This window comes from Eutrigla gurnardus (assembly GCF_963514095.1).
Source record: "Eutrigla gurnardus genome assembly, chromosome: 20".
NCBI classification, from domain to species: Eukaryota; Metazoa; Chordata; class Actinopteri; order Perciformes; family Triglidae; genus Eutrigla; species Eutrigla gurnardus.
The window spans coordinates 1,382,352-1,399,679 of record NC_139931.1 but is presented as its reverse complement, the minus strand read 5'-3'; the positions used below and the strand labels follow the sequence as shown (position 1 = coordinate 1,399,679).

At 45.8% G+C, this 17,328-nt stretch overlaps 1 protein-coding gene across 1 annotated transcript; it reads right to left on the bottom strand.

Annotated features, from left to right (window-relative positions):
- Positions 1–2,523: 2,523 nt before the first annotated feature.
- Positions 2,524–16,079, bottom strand: foxk2b (forkhead box K2b). The gene is given in 10 exon segments (XM_084037242.1): positions 2,524–4,291; positions 4,293–4,303; positions 4,992–5,192; positions 5,881–6,132; positions 7,505–7,710; positions 8,010–8,203; positions 8,298–8,444; positions 9,133–9,286; positions 10,099–10,293; positions 15,523–16,079. Coding segments are annotated over 10 exon segments (1,854 nt in total). The 5' UTR covers positions 15,831–16,079; the 3' UTR covers positions 2,524–4,105.
- Between the last annotated feature and the right edge of the window lie 1,249 nt (positions 16,080–17,328).

Genomic DNA, 17,328 nt, shown 5'->3' with positions numbered 1-17,328 from the left:
TGGTCGACAAAAGTACTGCACTCCCCTGACGTCTGGAGCATCAAAAGCAGACAATGTTTACCAAGTAACAAGGGAGCCAAACGAGGGGAAAACATTTTTTTCCATTTTCAACAAATTGGCAACCTACGATTTGGAACATGAGGTGATTTTTCTCCACTCGTTTTAATTAGATGACATGTTCCACTTATCAGATCCAACTCCAGTCCCTGCAGGACTCGAACAACCACCCTCAATTTGGTGGTGATTTGTGAAATGGGGCATGATCTACTAAAACAATAAAGAAATAAATAGAAATAAATAGTTGGAGTTGCAGCTCCAGACTCTCATGAGATTAAAAACTCTTCTGCGTGGGTCGGAGAGACTGAAAGGCTCGTTGTTGTTGCCGTTACGTCATAACAGGAATTCCAAAGAATTATCAAATCAGTGGATTTAGTCTCTTAAAAATAGCATGGAGGTTTTTTTGTGTAACCACATTTATCCTTCAGGGTTCTTTTCTTGAAACATGTCTTTTGTTGTTGTTGTTCCATGCCCATTTATGGTACGGCTGTTCACATCACCTGCTGCCCCCCCTCCGTTCTCAACCACAGCAGCTTTAAGGAGCATGCAGGGAGCAGATATTATCGAAGGATTAGAGTCCTGGAATAGTTCCCCCCCTCTGGAAACAACAAACAGCAGGCAGGCCTCATGCTTGTTGGACGTCTGTCGGCTTTTTTTTTTTTGCAGACTTTTGTTTCTGGAAACAAATGAAAATAAGTATTTTTTCTATTTTAAATGGAAACAAATCACACAGAGCACATTTTTCCTGCATCATCTGTCTGAAAACCAGCTTCCAGAGCGTCGATGCTCAATCCAGCCAACGTGCTCCTGGTTTCCATGGAGACGCCGCCTACACATGGGGGGGGGGCAACATAAATGTGTATGTTTTTAAGCTACCATGTTGCACACCGTGTTTACAATCCAGTCACCATTGCACAACATGTCTCGTTTTTTAAAAAAGGGTTTGTGACTACTGGAGATCGGGTACCACCCAAGAACCGACACGTTTTTGTTTTTTTACAGGCCAAGCATTGCGGGGGATCATTGTTTCGGGGCGACCGTTCATCCTAGAACAGCAGCAATCAGAAGAGTTTGAGGGCTGGGACGTCGATGGACAGAGGAAGTCCATCAGCGATACGTTCATATGTGATGATGTTGTTTTGGGCAGGCTAAGTCCCGCCCCCTTCCCCTGGACCAACCACGGGATCTTAAGACACCCCCTAAAGCATCCCCTGCTTTCTGGTCTGGTGGACTCTAAATGGACCATAATGTACTAAATGAACATCATGCTGGATTGAAGAAGACTTGAAACTAGAGATTGAGACATAAACTCATGTTTACAATGTTTACTGAGATAATACATCAAGAGAGAAGTAGGACCATTTTCTCATAGACTTCTATACAACCAGAGAGGAGTCGCCCCCTGGTGGCCAGCAGAGAGAAGTAGGACCATTTTCTCATAGACTTCTATACAACCAGAGAGGAGTCGCCCCCTGGTGGCCAGCAGAGAGAAGTAGGACCATTTTCTCATAGACTTCTATACAACCAGAGAGGAGTCGCCCCCTGGTGGCCAGCAGAGAGAAGTAGGACCATTTTCTCATAGACTTCTATACAACCAGAGAGGAGTCGCCCCCTGGTGGCCAGCAGAGAGACGTAGGACCATTTTCTCATAGACTTCTATACAACCAGAGAGGAGTCGCCCCCTGGTGGCCAGCAGAGAGAAGTAGGACCATTTTCTCATAGACTTCTATACAACCAGAGAGGAGTCGCCCCCTGGTGGCCAGTAGAGAGAAGTAGGACCATTTTCTCATAGACTTCTATACAACCAGAGAGGAGTCGCCCCCTGGTGGCCAGCAGAGAGAAGTAGGACCATTTTCTCATAGACTTCTATACAACCAGAGAGGAGTCGCCCCCTGGTGGCCAGCAGAGAGAAGTAGGACCATTTTCTCATAGACTTCTATACAACCAGAGAGGAGTCGCCCCCTGGTGGCCAGCAGAGAGAAGTAGGACCATTTTCTCATAGACTTCTATACAACCAGAGAGGAGTCGCCCCCTCCCATTTGGCAGAACAAAACATTTACTCCTCGTTTGACTTTACAAAGATAAACATTTAGAATTAAAGTTTTAAATTCTAAAACTTTATCATCCGTCTGATTTGCTTCTCCCAGCTTTCTTCTGTAAATTCTCCTCGTCTGTCAAAGAAATGAATGAGAAATGGAAATCCGAGCACAGAGGCAACATTTGTATGAAAACAAATAATGACATCAAAACAAACTGAAAAGTTGATGTTTCCATCACTTTTGATGGATAAAGTATTAAAACAGTTCCTTCGATACCTGTACAATCATGTGACGCAGCCATCTTGTGTTAAAGGACAAAAGTTGATCTGCTGCTTCTCTCGCCATGAAAAACTGCTGCTATGCTGCCCCCTTCTGGACAGGAGTGAAACTACAACCACCATTCTGCTACTGAAGAAAGTACAGAAAAGGGCTTTAAATTAATTTATTAAAAAAAAAAAAAAGCATTTCTCCACTTAAGCAGAACAAACATCAATTTTTTTCTTCTTTTACTATTGTTTGGAACGTGTACAATCAGAAAACAGACTCGCCAGGTCGCCGAACAGAGTAACATAATCAAGCTGGGGAGGGGAGGGGGGTCTGCCAACACCACAACGTCAACACAGCCCGGAGGGACGAAGAGGAGGAGGAGGAGGAGAGGGGAACAAAAATAAAAGAAGAAGAAGAAGAAGAAGAAGAAGAAGAAGAAGGAGGAGGAGGAAATGAAAACAAACATTTAATCAAGTGCAGGTCGGGTTCGGACAAAAACTTTTTTTTGTCTTTTCTTCTTCTTCTCTCTGTTCAATTTACAGTTAACGACTCTTCTGTTGTCGGATACATGCAAAGGTCAACATCTGAAACTACACGTGGAGATCTCATATGATTTTTATAATCGGTTATCTGTGCAAGTATTAAAATATGTAGGTATAACTAAGCAAAATGTCATACGGATATGTGAGATCGAGGGAGGGGGGGAGGGAGGAGGAGAAACAAATATTACCAAAAAAACTATTACAATGTTTCACTGAACAGAACAGGAAGTCCACATAAAAAATAAAAAATTTAAAAAAAGTGAGATTTCCAACTCAAGTTACCGAAATGTCATCGACCTCATTATTTTGTACGCTTCCTTCCATTAAATTATTACTTATCTAGAGAAGTGAATATACATAAAAAAAAGAATAAAAAAAAAAAAGAAGAATCCTATGCTCCACATTTGAACAACAAAATACTGCATATCTACGTACAGCTGCGATAAAATAAGGTCAGTATCGTGAGAGGCTAGCTGCCAGAGTTTCAGGAATATTGGCTCCGAGTTGATCCCTTTCTGAATGCGTTGACCGTTTCTTTTCCGTTTTTTTGTTGTTTTGTTCTTTTAACCGTTGGTTGGTCACTTCGTCCAGAGCGTCCCGATGGGTCTGGGTGGGGGGGTCCAGGTCCAGGTGGGGGTCCAGGTCCGGGTCTGGGGGGGGGGGGAGGATGTAGTCCGCTGGCTGCTGGAGTCTCCTCTCCGCTCTGAGGTAGATAGCGACAGAAAAGTTGGCGTCCAGCACGAGCTGAAGTCGTAGCCCCCCCCCCTCGCCCCCCCCTTTTGCCGGGGACCACTTGAGGTCAAAGGTCAGCTCTTAAGGGTTAGTCATTAAGGCTTCCTGTGGTCTTGGTTTTAGTCACTCTCTTGTTTCAGTGGCTCACAGGGGGAAACCTATTTTTTAGTTCATCTTTGTCCCATTTCTTTATTTTTGTTCTTAACCCACATTCCAGTCTTTTTAAAAAAAGGGGTGGGGGGTGGGGGGGGGGGGCATTAGTCGTTATCTTGTGACACTCTAGAACAGAAACAGAAAAATGAGTAAGAATCCTCTGTTTGGCACGTCGGGAGTCAGTGGCGAAGGAGGAGAAACGAAACGAACGCCGAGAGAGGGCGGGGCGAGAGAGAAACCGTGGAGGGTGGAGGAGGAGGAGGTGGTGGTGGGTTAGGGAGGGAGGGGGGGTTGTGTGGTGTGTGGTTGCACAGACTAGTTGTGGCCGGGGTTGTTAGCTGCCGACGAGTCCGAGTCTGCGGCGGTGGCGGCGGCGCCCGCCCCTTCCTCCGATTTGAGGCGCTTGGCGTCGGGCTGTTCGCTGGCCAGCTGGTCCCCGTTCTGTCGTTTGGTGGGGAGGGAGGCGGAGGCGGAGGCGTGGGCTGCCAGCAGGTGGAGGGGGGCTCGCCACAGCTGGGAGGGGGAGACAAGACGGGTTAAACCAACATCTGGAGGCGGGGGGAGGCCGACAAAGTCTAACTGTTACACAGAATCTCCTGGGTTAGAAACCATCATGCAAACCTCATCAAGCAAAGGTATGAAATGAGCTCTGAGTGAATACAGAGAAATAAAACTTTATGTTACACCTTTAATCTGATATTGTGTTGATATTTCATCATTTAGAATAATTCCCCACGCATTAATTACAAAAAAATAAAAGTTTCCAACTTCTCAAATGTGAGATTTATGCTTTTCTTCCTCATTCATCATTGTAAATCAAATGCTTTTCAAATTAAACATTATTTTTTGTAAATTCAGTATATTGTTTATTTGATTATTGCCGTTACACAGTGAGATCTTGAACTTTTACCAAGAGTCGGGTAAGAACACACAAAATCCAAGACGATATCTCGGCTCACACCAAGATATGGGTTTAATATTAATATATTGCCCAGCTCTATCTAAAGACATTTATCTGACATTTTTTAATGGTTAAATGATGGTGAAAATAACACCTGAATTTAATAGAATCACATGAGAACCTTGTGGAATTAAACCGTGATGTAAAAATGTCATTCATTATTGCGTAACTGGACGTAACCATAGAGATAAGAGGCTGTTTCATGTTTAAAGGGGTCCTGATGGGGATGACCCGGCTCACCTGAGCTGGCGGCTCCGTGGATGGCAGTGGTGATGCTGTGGGTGCCGTTCTGCATGATGGCCTTGATGGGCAGCTGGTGCTGTCCAATGGGAGCCTGCTGCACGATGGTGACGGTCTGCAGCGCGGCGCCGGGCTGGGAGCTCTGGATGATGCGACTGGAGCCGCCTATCGAGGTGATGGTGGGGACCGTCTCCACTTTGACTGGACGACACACGACAGGAGGATTCATATTTATCAGACGTTCACTTTGCTACTTCAGAAACGGCATTGTTGTTACATTTTAACTCTTCTATAACACCTCACATGTACGTCGCTACGGAAACCCAGTTTAAATGATTAACTTTAGTCAACGTTTTATTTACTTCTGCAACGCGGTGAAAGAACAACGTTTCAGTGTGAAGCAATTCTTCTTCTCCTGCGTTTCAACATCAAGACAGTTGATGGAAATGTATGCCGTCTTTTTTACAGTAGCAATATATTACAGCTGTGAAATTAAGTTCCTTTTTCTATTGTTTTTTTAACGAGGTAATATCGATTGATTTTGTTTCAGCTTACAACAATAACCCTGGATGACTGCCGAGTTTTTCTCCTTTTTCCATGAACCTTTTCTCATACATTATATTTCCATACTTCACTAAAATTAAACATGTTCTAAATAAATAAAAGTACTGCTAGCATTGGTGTTGGAAGCACCAGCAGGTAATATGTTCATAATAATAAGTTAGTAAAAAGTATTTATAAAACACATTTTCACGCTGAACAGAGTGCAACAAGATGATGAGATTTTATGAGAATAACATCAAATTATTATCAAATAGTAATAATAATTTTTCCTGGTTTTTATATCTGAGCCTTGTTGTGGAGGACTACACTTCCCAGCATGCCTCACCTTTGAGCCCCGTGTGCTCTCCGTTCTCCTGCGGATCGCTCTTGATGATGGCGGCTTGCTGGGCGATGACGGCGGCGGTGGCGGCGCCGAGGGAGCCGGCCGGGATCTGCTGCAGGACGTGGACCGTCTGCACGGCCGGCTGGGAGGTGCTGGTGCTCACCGGGGAGGCCATGGTGTACGTCACCGGCTTCAGGGTCTGAGGTAACGGCCGCTGGACTGCTATGAGGACCGGCTGGTTGTTGACAGGCGAGCCTGAGACAGGAAACGTTCACACACACCACATTTAGTCAGGATCGTTATATATGAGGGGACAGAGAGAGGGTGAGACAGGGAGGGATACAGGGAGAGACAGGGGGAGGGGAGAGAGAGACAGGGAGAGAGAGAGACAGGGGGAGAGAGAGAGAGAGACAGGGAGAGAGAGGGAGAGACAGAGAGAGGGTGAGACAGGGAGAGAGACAGGGAGAGATAGGGGGAGGGAGAGACAGGGAGAGAGCCAGGGGGAGAGAGAGAGAGAGACAGGGAGAGAGAGGGAGAGACAGAGAGAGGGTGAGACAGGGAGAGAGACAGGGAGAGATAGGGGGAGGGAGAGACAGGGAGAGAGACAGGGAGAGAGACAGGGAGAGAGAGAGAGGGTGAGACAGGGAGGGATACAGGGAGAGACAGGGGGAGGGAGAGACAGGGGGAGAGAGGGAGAGACAGGGGGAGGGAGAGACAGGGAGAGAGAGGGAGAGACAGAGAGGGATACAGGGCGAGACAGGGGGAGGGAGAGAGAGAGGGACAGGGAGGGATACAGGGAGAGACAGGGAGAGAGAGGGAGAGACAGGGAGAGAGAGAGAGAGGGTGAGACAGGGAGGGATACAGGGAGAGACAGGGGGAGGGAGAGACAGGGAGAGAGAGGGAGAGACAGGGAGAGAGAGAGAGAGAGAGAGGGGGGGAGAGAGAGAGAGACAGGGAGAGAGGGAGAGAGAGAGAGAGACACAGGGAGGGAGAGAGAGAGAGAGACAGGGAGAGAGAGAGGGAGACAGAGAGACAGGGAGAGAGAGACAGGGGGAGAGAGAGACAGGGGAGAGAGAGACAGGGAGAGAGGGTGAGAGAGAGAGACAGGGAGAGAGAGAGACAGGGAGAGAGAGAGAGAGAGAGGGGGAGAGAGAGAGACAGGGGGAGATAGAGAGAGACAGGGGGAGAGAGAAAGACAGGGGGAGAGAGAGAGAGACAGGGAGAGACAGGGAGAGAGACAGGGAGGGAGAGAGAGAGACAGGGAGAGAGAGAGAGAGACAGGGAGGGAGAGAGAGAGGGGGAGAGAGAGAGACAGGGGGAGAGAGAGAGAGACAGGGAGAGACAGGGAGAGAGAGACAGGGGGAGAGAGAGACAGGGAGAGAGAGAGAGAGACAGGGAGGGAGAGAGAGAGGGGGAGAGAGAGAGACAGGGGGAGAGAGAGAGAGACAGGGAGAGACAGGGAGAGAGAGACAGGGGGAGAGAGAGAGACAGGGAGAGAGAGAGACAGGGGGAGAGAGAGAGACAGGGGGAGAGAGAGAGAGAGACAGGGAGGGAGGGAGAGAGAGACAGGGAGAGAGAGAGGGAGGGAGATGGAGAGACAGGGAGAGAGAGACAGGCGGTCTCATACCTGTTGTGTTTTGTGCAAAGCGTGCTTCCTGGATGACCGCCAGTTTGGGCTGGACCACCGTGGCGGGGGGGGCCGGAGCCGGAGCCGAGGAGGTCTCCAGCTCCAGGGGGACCGGGGAGCCCTCCCGTGATAGGCTGTCGGGGGTCTGGACGCCGCTGGAGTGAGCGGAGAGGACGCCCGAGTGATTGGGGGACGCCGGGGCACTCCTGGGGGAGCGACAACGCTGGTTAGTGGGTACATGGAGTCTATATCCATATTAGTCTTAAACCCCTTTAAAAAACATTGAACACTTTTGCTTTAGTTTCTCATTTTAACCAAAAACATTTTTGTTGCTTTAATTGCATCCAGAAATAAATCACTCGTTTTTAGTAAAGTGAGTTTCTGGAGGACTTGTTTCTGAATTCTCCCGTTTAGAAGGTTGAAAACATAAGAAAATACAACCAACGTCTTGTATTAATGATGTTATCTGTTACAGTCATGTCTATGCACCAACATGAGCCCAGACCTGGAGGAGAGGGGTCCGTGGGGGGTCCTGAAGCAGGGCACGCCCCGGGGCCTTCGTTTCCTGAAGGCCTGCTCGATGAGCTTGCCCTCCGAGGACGGGTCTATCCTCCAGAAGGAACCTTTGCCCGGCTCCTCCTGCGACCGCGCCACTTTGATGAAATACCGGTTCAGCGACAGGTTGTGACGGATCGAGTTCTGCGTGGCGAAAGAGGGGGAAAGACCGTTACCATGGTGACCATGTCTGGGGTTAGGGGGGTCCACGTTCCCTGCACGGCGCCCCCGGACTCACCTGCCAGCCCTTGTCGGCGGTCCTGTAGTAGGGGTAGTTCTTGGTGATGTGATTGTAGATGCCGTTGAGGGTGAGCTGCTTGTCCGGCGCCAGCGTTATGGCCTGGACGATCAGCTGTGCATAGGAGTACGGAGGTTTGGAGTCGTCCTGCGGAGCAGACAGTCAAAACCAACAGTCAGCTTCCAGCTGTTCATAATGTATATCTGCCAAAACTAGAATAACGTGGGACAATCAGAGGATCCCAAGACCTTTAAATGTCTTCGTCCGACCAAAAGTCCAAAAACTGAAGATATTCACTTTACAATGATGTAAAAGGAGCAAACCTTTAAGTTTTCCTTAACAAAATGACTGAAATGATTAATAAATGATCAAAGGAGTTGCCTATTAATGTTCCTACTATTCTACTTCCTATTAATTTAAGCACTGAAACATTTTTACTCAATTCTCAGTGTGAAAATTAAGATTAAGCTTCAAACACAAACGGGATGTTTTCCCTAAAAAGTACAAAAAAAAAAAAAATCTAATGTAAGGATTTGTGTTCAAAAAGAGATTAGTAAACTGCCAAATATCGACAGTTACATCTTTAATGTGATCTTTATTTTCCTCTCATTTTAAACACCAGATTTTATTCTGAAAATATTCAGCATAATAATCGATAGTGACAATAATCATTTGTGGGAGATTCTAGTTACATTTACAGAATCATTACAGCGGTGGAACACGGAGGAATTAAGATTTTAATATACTTTTTGTACGCATGAGGAAGTCGGCGTGTCCGTTATCGCCATTTAACACCAGTTCATTAGCGGTGAAACAAGGCCCGCCCCCCTCTCACCTTGGGACTGTCCCCTCCGGAGGCGTCTTTGTCGTTCTCGGGCTGGGAGTTGTCGTTCATGAGCTGCAGCTCTGCAGAGCTGACCATGCGGCCTCCCATCCTGTAGCCTGAGGAGCCGGCGCCCCGCGGGCTGGAGGGGCACGAGTTAGCAGCGCTGCAGGGAAAAGACACACTTACCGTTCACACTCACATCTACAGAAACAACAGTTTGGTGCTTCAACCTGAAATCAAGCAAAAACCCACCCTCTACCTCCCAGATTGTGTGGAAATCGCTTTAGGAGCCGATTTAATTATCCGTTTCATTCACTCGGGGATGAAGAGGCTTAACGCAAAAAAAGGAGAATTTCCATATTTAAAGCGTGTTTTTTAGTCACTCGGGGGATTCTGGGGATGTTGGCAAACCAAACACAAAGGATTCCCACATGTGCTCCACCTGCTGCCTCTCTCGTTACGCCGGCTGTTTATTTGCCAACAGGAAACACGTTGTTTTTGTTTTTAAATACTCGTACAACCTTGAAACCTGTATGACACAAGAATCCCTTCTGGCTGAGATCAGGGGGGTTGAGAGGATCTACAGAGAGTCTGAGATGGAGGCGCCTCCCCCTCGCCAAACTAAGCTTAAGCTGATCACCGTTTAGGGGGTCACGTCAAGGTCAGGTGACAGCTCAAGGTCAGCGTGGGGGCGGGCCTTTTTCTCAGAACGACCACCTAATGGTGAAGATCCGACCAGCGATCATGGTAGAAGTGAACTAATAGAGCCTAGGAGAATATTTATTTCATATATATCCTTCATATAGGCAGGGGGACCTATGAATTAAGGTTACCTAAGATTACCTTATTGAAGAACAAGAAGGTTAAGATGAAGAAAAAGAAGACGACGACGGAAAAACGAAATAATAATAATAATAATAATAATAATAATAATAATAATAATAATAATAATAATAATAATAATAACTGGGGTACCTGATGGTGTCGGTGGGCGACGGCAGCGGGCTCATTCGATGAGCGATGTTGTCTGGAATGTTGATGGTCAGCGGGGAGATATGGGGCTGGACTGGTTTCACTGGGGACTCTGGAGCTTCACGCTTGGCCTTCTTCCCGCTGGACAGCGCCGTGAACGTGATCTTGATGTTTGTGCTGGGGAACCTGAAAGTGCACCTGCAAAAAAAATAGAATAAATGAACAACACAAGGCAGACACAGGAATAAAAAAAAATAAATGAAAAAGTGCAGAGAAGGAAGTCATTGGAAAAAACAATCAAATCAGCGAGCTCTCGATAAGAGCACATGAAGCTCAGCAACTCTGGCCGCCTTTAATTAGCTGAGAGAGACAACGTGTGACTTAATTAAATTTGAATACTGATGCAAAGGTTTGATGAGACCCCCCCCCCCCCCCATCGCCGCCTGGAAGCAGCAAAATAAAAAGCAGCACATTATCACAGATAGATCCACGTCGCTGCAGAGGATGTTCTGTGATTAGAGATTAAACGATGGCCAGAAAAGGAACAGACAGAAGGATTTGGCCTTGTGAGCGTAGTACACATTAAAAGGAGTTAAATTAACAGTACTATAGTAGTAAAAAATCCAGGATAATATAAATAAGAAATACAATTCAAGCGATCTGAACTCATGCAAAGAAATAAAGACGTAATGGATGTGCACAACCTGGATGATTATAAACAGTATTTGAAAGACTATGAGATGTAAAGCGGTGTTTCTGTGTGCTTCTTTGGTCAAACCATCGATTTCATTCACTTTTCTACATTCACGGCTGTGAACTGAATATCTTTTAGGTTTTGGACTCTAGGACACAGTAATGTGCCGTTTTTTTGCAGAAACATCTACCTGTAAGTCATGTAAATGTGCACGTTTCTATCTCCACCTGAGATGCAGTGATTTTCTTTATTTTTTTTTTTAACTACTCAGGAATGCGAGGACGTCGCCAACGCAAACAGAGCACGTTGTCAGGGCTGATTCCTTGTGATTAAAAGATCTCGTATCAGATGAAAACAAACTCATCACTTTCCTTTTCACGCTATCCTCGAAGGCGGAGAGTTTCCCTTCATATTTTTATATATATATATATATATATATATATATATATATATATATAAACTCTCCGCCTTCGAGGATAGCGTGAAAAGGAAGGAGGAAGTCTTCTAGGTCGCAGCCGGGATCAGGCGGTCTGACGCCGCCGTGGCGACGGAGAAGGCTGGTTTTCATCTAGTTAAAGAGATGCCAACCACAGCAGTTACTCCTTGCCAGGCCCTCGCAGAGCTGGCATCTGCTGAGAGCCCCCCCCCCCCCCCCCCCACCCCACACCTCCATCTCACATTAGCTAACGGGAGGAGAACCAAAATGCTTCCGTGTGCAACGTTCCCTCTCAGCTAACCTTTCACAGGGTTCCTCCACCTTCTCCAAAGTCAAATTCAAGCACTGTCCAAGCATTTTCAAGGTGCATTTCCATGCTTTTCCAGCCCCTTCCAGCTGTGGTAAACTCCATATTTGTACCAATCCAATGGTCAGTATTCAGTCTACTTATTATGTCACTTGTTCATCACATTAAATGAGATGTTATTGTCCTCTAAACAACCAACATGATGTTTGGAGACAGCTTTTTACAGAAGGACCACAAATGAAAGGAAAACTAATTCCACTAACAGATCCACAGAAATATAATCACCAACTATTTTCATCATCTGTTCATCATCAAAAGTCATTTTTCATAAAGAAATGTCAGAAAACGCTGTTTTCAGTCCCTCAAATATGGAGATCTTCTTTTCTCTGTTCTATCATAGATGTCATCACATACAACACACATTTCAAGACCTTTATTCTACATCCAAGCACTTTTCACACCTTGGAAACACCACAGTAAAATGCAAGTATTTTCAAGGATTTCCAGCACTGTACCAACCCTGCTTTCAGGAGAAAGGGTAGTGACTTCACCGTGGATGCGACAAAAGTTATGGAAGATTCTTAAAATAACATCAGAGCACTTCTGGTTGACAGAGTGGGGACTGATGTCTAAATATATCAATAAATAACACAAAAAAATATTTAAAAAAAAAGACACTCCTTTATGTTTCTCAGCTGTATTTCACCACTACGAGCAGTACGATCAAATATAAAAATACTGGGCTCACGACAAAGCTCAAATTAGATTAGGGCAATATTGAATAAATTCTGAGTTAAATACGTTTGATAACACGAAATGTTTCAATGTCGACCTTCTTAAACAGAATTATTAATCGGTGATCAGCGGCTGATAAAATTAGTTTTGGTTACGTTGGTGATGCTTCATGATGTTAGCAGGCGAGCGATCACACACTAGACTAATAAAAAGGGCTAAAAAACATACACATTTCATGATTGATGATATACAAATGTGCATAACAAGTGTGTGTCTGTCTGTCGGTAAAATGTCGAGCACCACTTCAAGTCAACAGCAACTTCTCGTGGGACTTTCATACCAACAGAGAAGGAAACAAACAACGCTGGAAAAGAAAGCTGGAGATGAGGGCCGACTAACCATCCTAACGAAATGTCAAACAAAAAGTTGCTCGCCCGCGGCGTTATCGGAATAGAAACGTTAAAAAGGACCAAAAAAGTAAGAAGGGAATTATACAATGTTGTACATCAAGAGGACTTTAATCAAAGATCTTTCCCTTACGTCAGCATCTCCGTGGTGATGAAAGCACAACTTTATTCAAACCCAGTAAATTCCAGGGCTTTCCCCCCGACCAGATCGTCTTGTGCCATAATCAATTAAGTTAGTAAACGATGGCCGACAAATCAACCACACTCGTTAAATTTGGTGAAATTGGGTGAAATTGTATCTGCTGTCTCTATCTAGCCTCATGATCTAGGGAAGGATAAGGATTCAATGCCAACTATGTTTTTAGATGTTTTAAATACTGAACGCCCAGTATTGAGATTCCATACCTAGCCCTACCGCCAACTAACAGTTTAATTAACAAAACCTCCCTTATAATTCATGATTACACATTTTAATTGCGTGAGGCTCGATGGCATGGGGAAGCTACTGTTGAGTAATCCCCCCTCCCCCTCAAAGCATGCATTCATGGAAGCCTCTCTTTCTCTTCTGCCGTATTAAACAATGAGGCCTGAATCCCCCCCCCCCCCCCCCCACCAAAAAAAAACACACACACCAAAACGCACAGTTTGGCAACGCTGCCAAGTTGTGAGGGAACTGGCAACAAAACAAAAGCTTGTTTGACTGCGAAAACTTTCACTTGATTTTCACCCACAACGCAGAGGAGAGGAAAAAAAGGACGTAAACAAAAGGAAAAAAACAGGAAGAGCACCAACTTGAAGAGGATTTGTGGGTGTGAGAGAGGGCATGGGAGGGGAGGGGAGAGCGGTTCAGTCGTGTTTACATCACCAAAGAGGAATCCTTGGAATACAACTGGCCTTCTGGGCCACAGCTCTGCGAGTTCTCTCATGCTGTCAATCTGCTTCTTTAGCGGTGTAATCACGGGGACGGCGAGGGTCGTCTCAAGTGTCGTCTCTAGCTCGAGGATTACAGTGAAGCACGTGAGCCTATAGGTGTCTTACTCGTGGAAGTACGTGTCGTAAAGACGACCGCCGCTGATTAAAAGCTCTTTATTCTTTGCAGATCGATACGAGAACCCGAAACCACTCCCGCTCCTTCCTCGTTCCTCGCGGTGCCTACTAATGAAATGCATTAGTGTAACTGTATGATGTGGCTCACAGCACGGCGGAAATCGATTTGACTATCAACCTTGAAAACTACTTGTGTGTGTGCAAAAGAAAATTTTAGTTTAATTTGCACAAACAAGCCTCCCTTTTTCTTCTTCTTTGTGCAGCACAAACACAAAAAAAGTGGTTTCACATTGAGAGATTACACAATAGCTGAGAGGAGCGTTGGCAGGTTTGTCTACATTAGAAGTTACTGTAGTCAATAACCTGCAGAGGCTTGTTTTTGGCATACTGAAATTCTAAATAAACTCTGTCTGGACAAAAATGTAAACAGGCTGGTTTGTTTTGTTTCTGCGGGAGATGATCTTCCCTTTCTGGTTTCTGCAGTTTCAATTCTGTACGTGGGGCCAACGCACATATACCCATTGTTGATTTACAGATTTGTGACTAACCATTTAAAGTTTCAGATAAATAGTGAAAACTACGTGTAGTGACATCTTTAAGTTGCTTAATTTGTATAACCAAGAGGCCCCCCAAAAACACTCATCAACTAAGTGATAATGGAATGCTTGTTTTGTATGTAGTGGTATAAAAAATATCAAAACATCTTCACATTTGAGAAAGTAAAATGTGTGCCGTTTAAGAACAACAAATAGAAGATTTTAAAGAAATGGTTGGCAGTTCGTTTTTGTGGCGATGCAGTTATCATTTCATGCCTGGTATAATTATTATCACCACACAGTTTATTTGCATATGTGGCTTACATCCATAAAAACAAGTGGTAACATATTTACACACGTAGTACCAAGCAGAAAAACACCCATCATTAAGCCCATGAGTGCAAGTCATGGGCTGTGGATGATAAACAAACAAACCCTTAGAAAAAAGTTAAAACACTGCCCCCACCCCCAGTGCTACAGGCCAACAACCTGCACAACATGGCTCGGGAGATCTCAACCAAACTCCATTGCAAAAACGTCTAATTTAATTGTTTTAATGGACAATCGGGGTCAAAGTATTCTTTAGTGGTAATGTTAGCAAATAATTGGTGAAACAAACTGGCTGGCATGATTTCGGCTGTTTGAAAAAAGGCTAAAGCCCCCCCCCATACACACACACCACCCCCCCGGGCTCCACTGTTGTGAGCCGGCAGGGCGGGGACGGGCTGGTTTGTTTACGTTTAGGGGTCGAGTGGTGCTCCCATTCACAACTACGGTTGGAAGCCGCCAGCTAACTAGCTAGCTACCTAGCGTGTTTGCATGACAACAAGGTTGAAGGCGTACAGAACCACTACATATACGTTTTTTTTTGTAAGAATACCCACGTGACAGTAAAAAAAACCCTGACACTAGCCAATATCAACAGTAGCGCCCCCGCAGCTACGAGCTAGCTTAGCATGTTTGGCTAAGTAGCTTCCTTTACAGACACGGAGGAATGCGGCTAACCACCGGGAGGGAAAGTGGGGTGACGGGCGGCTAAACGCCACCGTTTGCTAACAAAAAAATGTCAACAAAGAAATCGGCATTTTGAACAGGATGCAGAGTTTCCTGCTAACATGCTAAAACACGTGGTCCCTCTCAACTCCCCCTCCTCCTCCCCGAGCTAGCAAACCATAAACCCCAATGTTGTTGACTGTTGAACGTTAGCCGGCTCAGGCTACTAGCAGCTAGCATCCACATGTGGGGGGGTAAAAAAAACAACTTACATCCGCGGTAGCTGCAGAGGAGGGGCGCCCCGTCGGAGGAACACTCCATCCACAAATACCCCGTTTTTGCCGAGACACCTCAGGTAGAAATCCCCGCTGCTGCTGCTACCGGCGCCGCCGTCGTCGCTAGCGGTGAATATCTCCAGGTGTCGCCGGGAGATGAAGCTCGAGTGGCCCATGCTCACGTCCACGGAGCCCTGGGACGAGTTCCGGCCGATGGTCACCGAGCGTTTCTTCATCATGTATTCGAATTCACGGCCCTCGAGCCGGGCGACCGGCCCAGACGATCCGCTGCTCACCACGGCCATGTTCGTGGGGGTTAAAGTCTCTAAACGCCCCAAAAAATAATACAGAAGGGGGCAAGGTGGTGGTGTTGTGGTGGGGGTGGGGGGCAAATAAAACACCGGTGTGATGGTCGCCCGACTATGTTGCCTTACGTGTTAAAAAATGGATCAAAAATCTACAAGAAGGGGGCATCAAATTCAAAACAGGATTTTTTTTAGAAAGGCAACATGCGAGGCCAGGGACAGCGGCTCCGACCCACCGCCGAGAGAAAGGGGAGCGGAGAGATCCGACCAAACAGAGGCACGGGGAGGCGGATATGTGCGTGAGTGACAGGCGCGCTCAGCCAATCAGCGTCCGGGGAAGCCGATGCGGCTCCGGCGGGCTCCTGACCAATCACGCGCGAGAAGTAATCCCGAGGACAAGATTCAAGGTCGGTTGGTGGGTATAGCAATACGCGCATATGCTGCTCGGCGACAAGGAAGAAGCGGAGAGTGGATTTATTTTTCAGGAGGAGCGGAGCAAACTGATTTTACACGTGCAATCACTCGCGCATGTTATCATCACTACAGCCATATAGTATCGATCACATTTCGATCGTGGATCGATATCAAAGCATCACACTGTATCGGATCAGTTTTTTCTGCAGGATTCCTCCCCCCTCCCCCCGTGCTGTTTCTCCACGTCGAGGCAGTCGCAAAGCCACAATGCATGATGGGTCTTCCTCCTCCACTACGGAATCCACTCCTGCTTTTGCACGTTGCCCCCCCCCCCCCCCCCCCCCCCTTTCTTTCTGCAGCATCTCGTTTCAACGTTAATTTAAAATGTCTCTACACTGTGTAATGAGATCACACTTCATCAGGTTGTGTTGCCAGACGGAGGTGCTTTCACATGGGGGGGTCTGGGATCCGGCTTGGTCCTCGCCTCTATCAGGGTGAGTGACCCCCCCGCCATCTTGGAGGCCACTTGTTTGTAAACACCGACGAGGGCCGGTAGCGGAAGTGGGGCGCGTGCGTGCCATAGTAAAAGCCCCTTATCAGGTGACAACACCTCCGACAAGGCGTCATCACGTGGTTTACATTGAATGGAGGTTAAAAAAAAGAAGAAATAATTAGTTAACAGTATTTTTCATTAGATGTAAACGTATTTAAAGACAAAAAAAAAACGTGAATGCTGAAATATAATCAAAAGAAGGAAAATATAACGTAACAATTTGATTCACGAATAATATGTGAGAAGGTTTGACACAAATGTTTAGTATTTTATTCCATAAATCGATGAATTTAGTTTGTAATATCTGTAAAGTAACTCTATCAAGTAACTACAATATTAATTTCTGAAATGATTGAAGAATAAAGTAGCGTAAAATTGAAATAGTTAAGTTGAGTAAAAGTATTTTAAAATAATAATTAAAGGTGCAATGTGTAAGATCAGACCTGACATTTTTCTTTAAAATATTCATAGAATTATTTAGTATTTTCAACATATTATTATTTTGCTCGCCTCCCAGAGTATTTTGGGTGA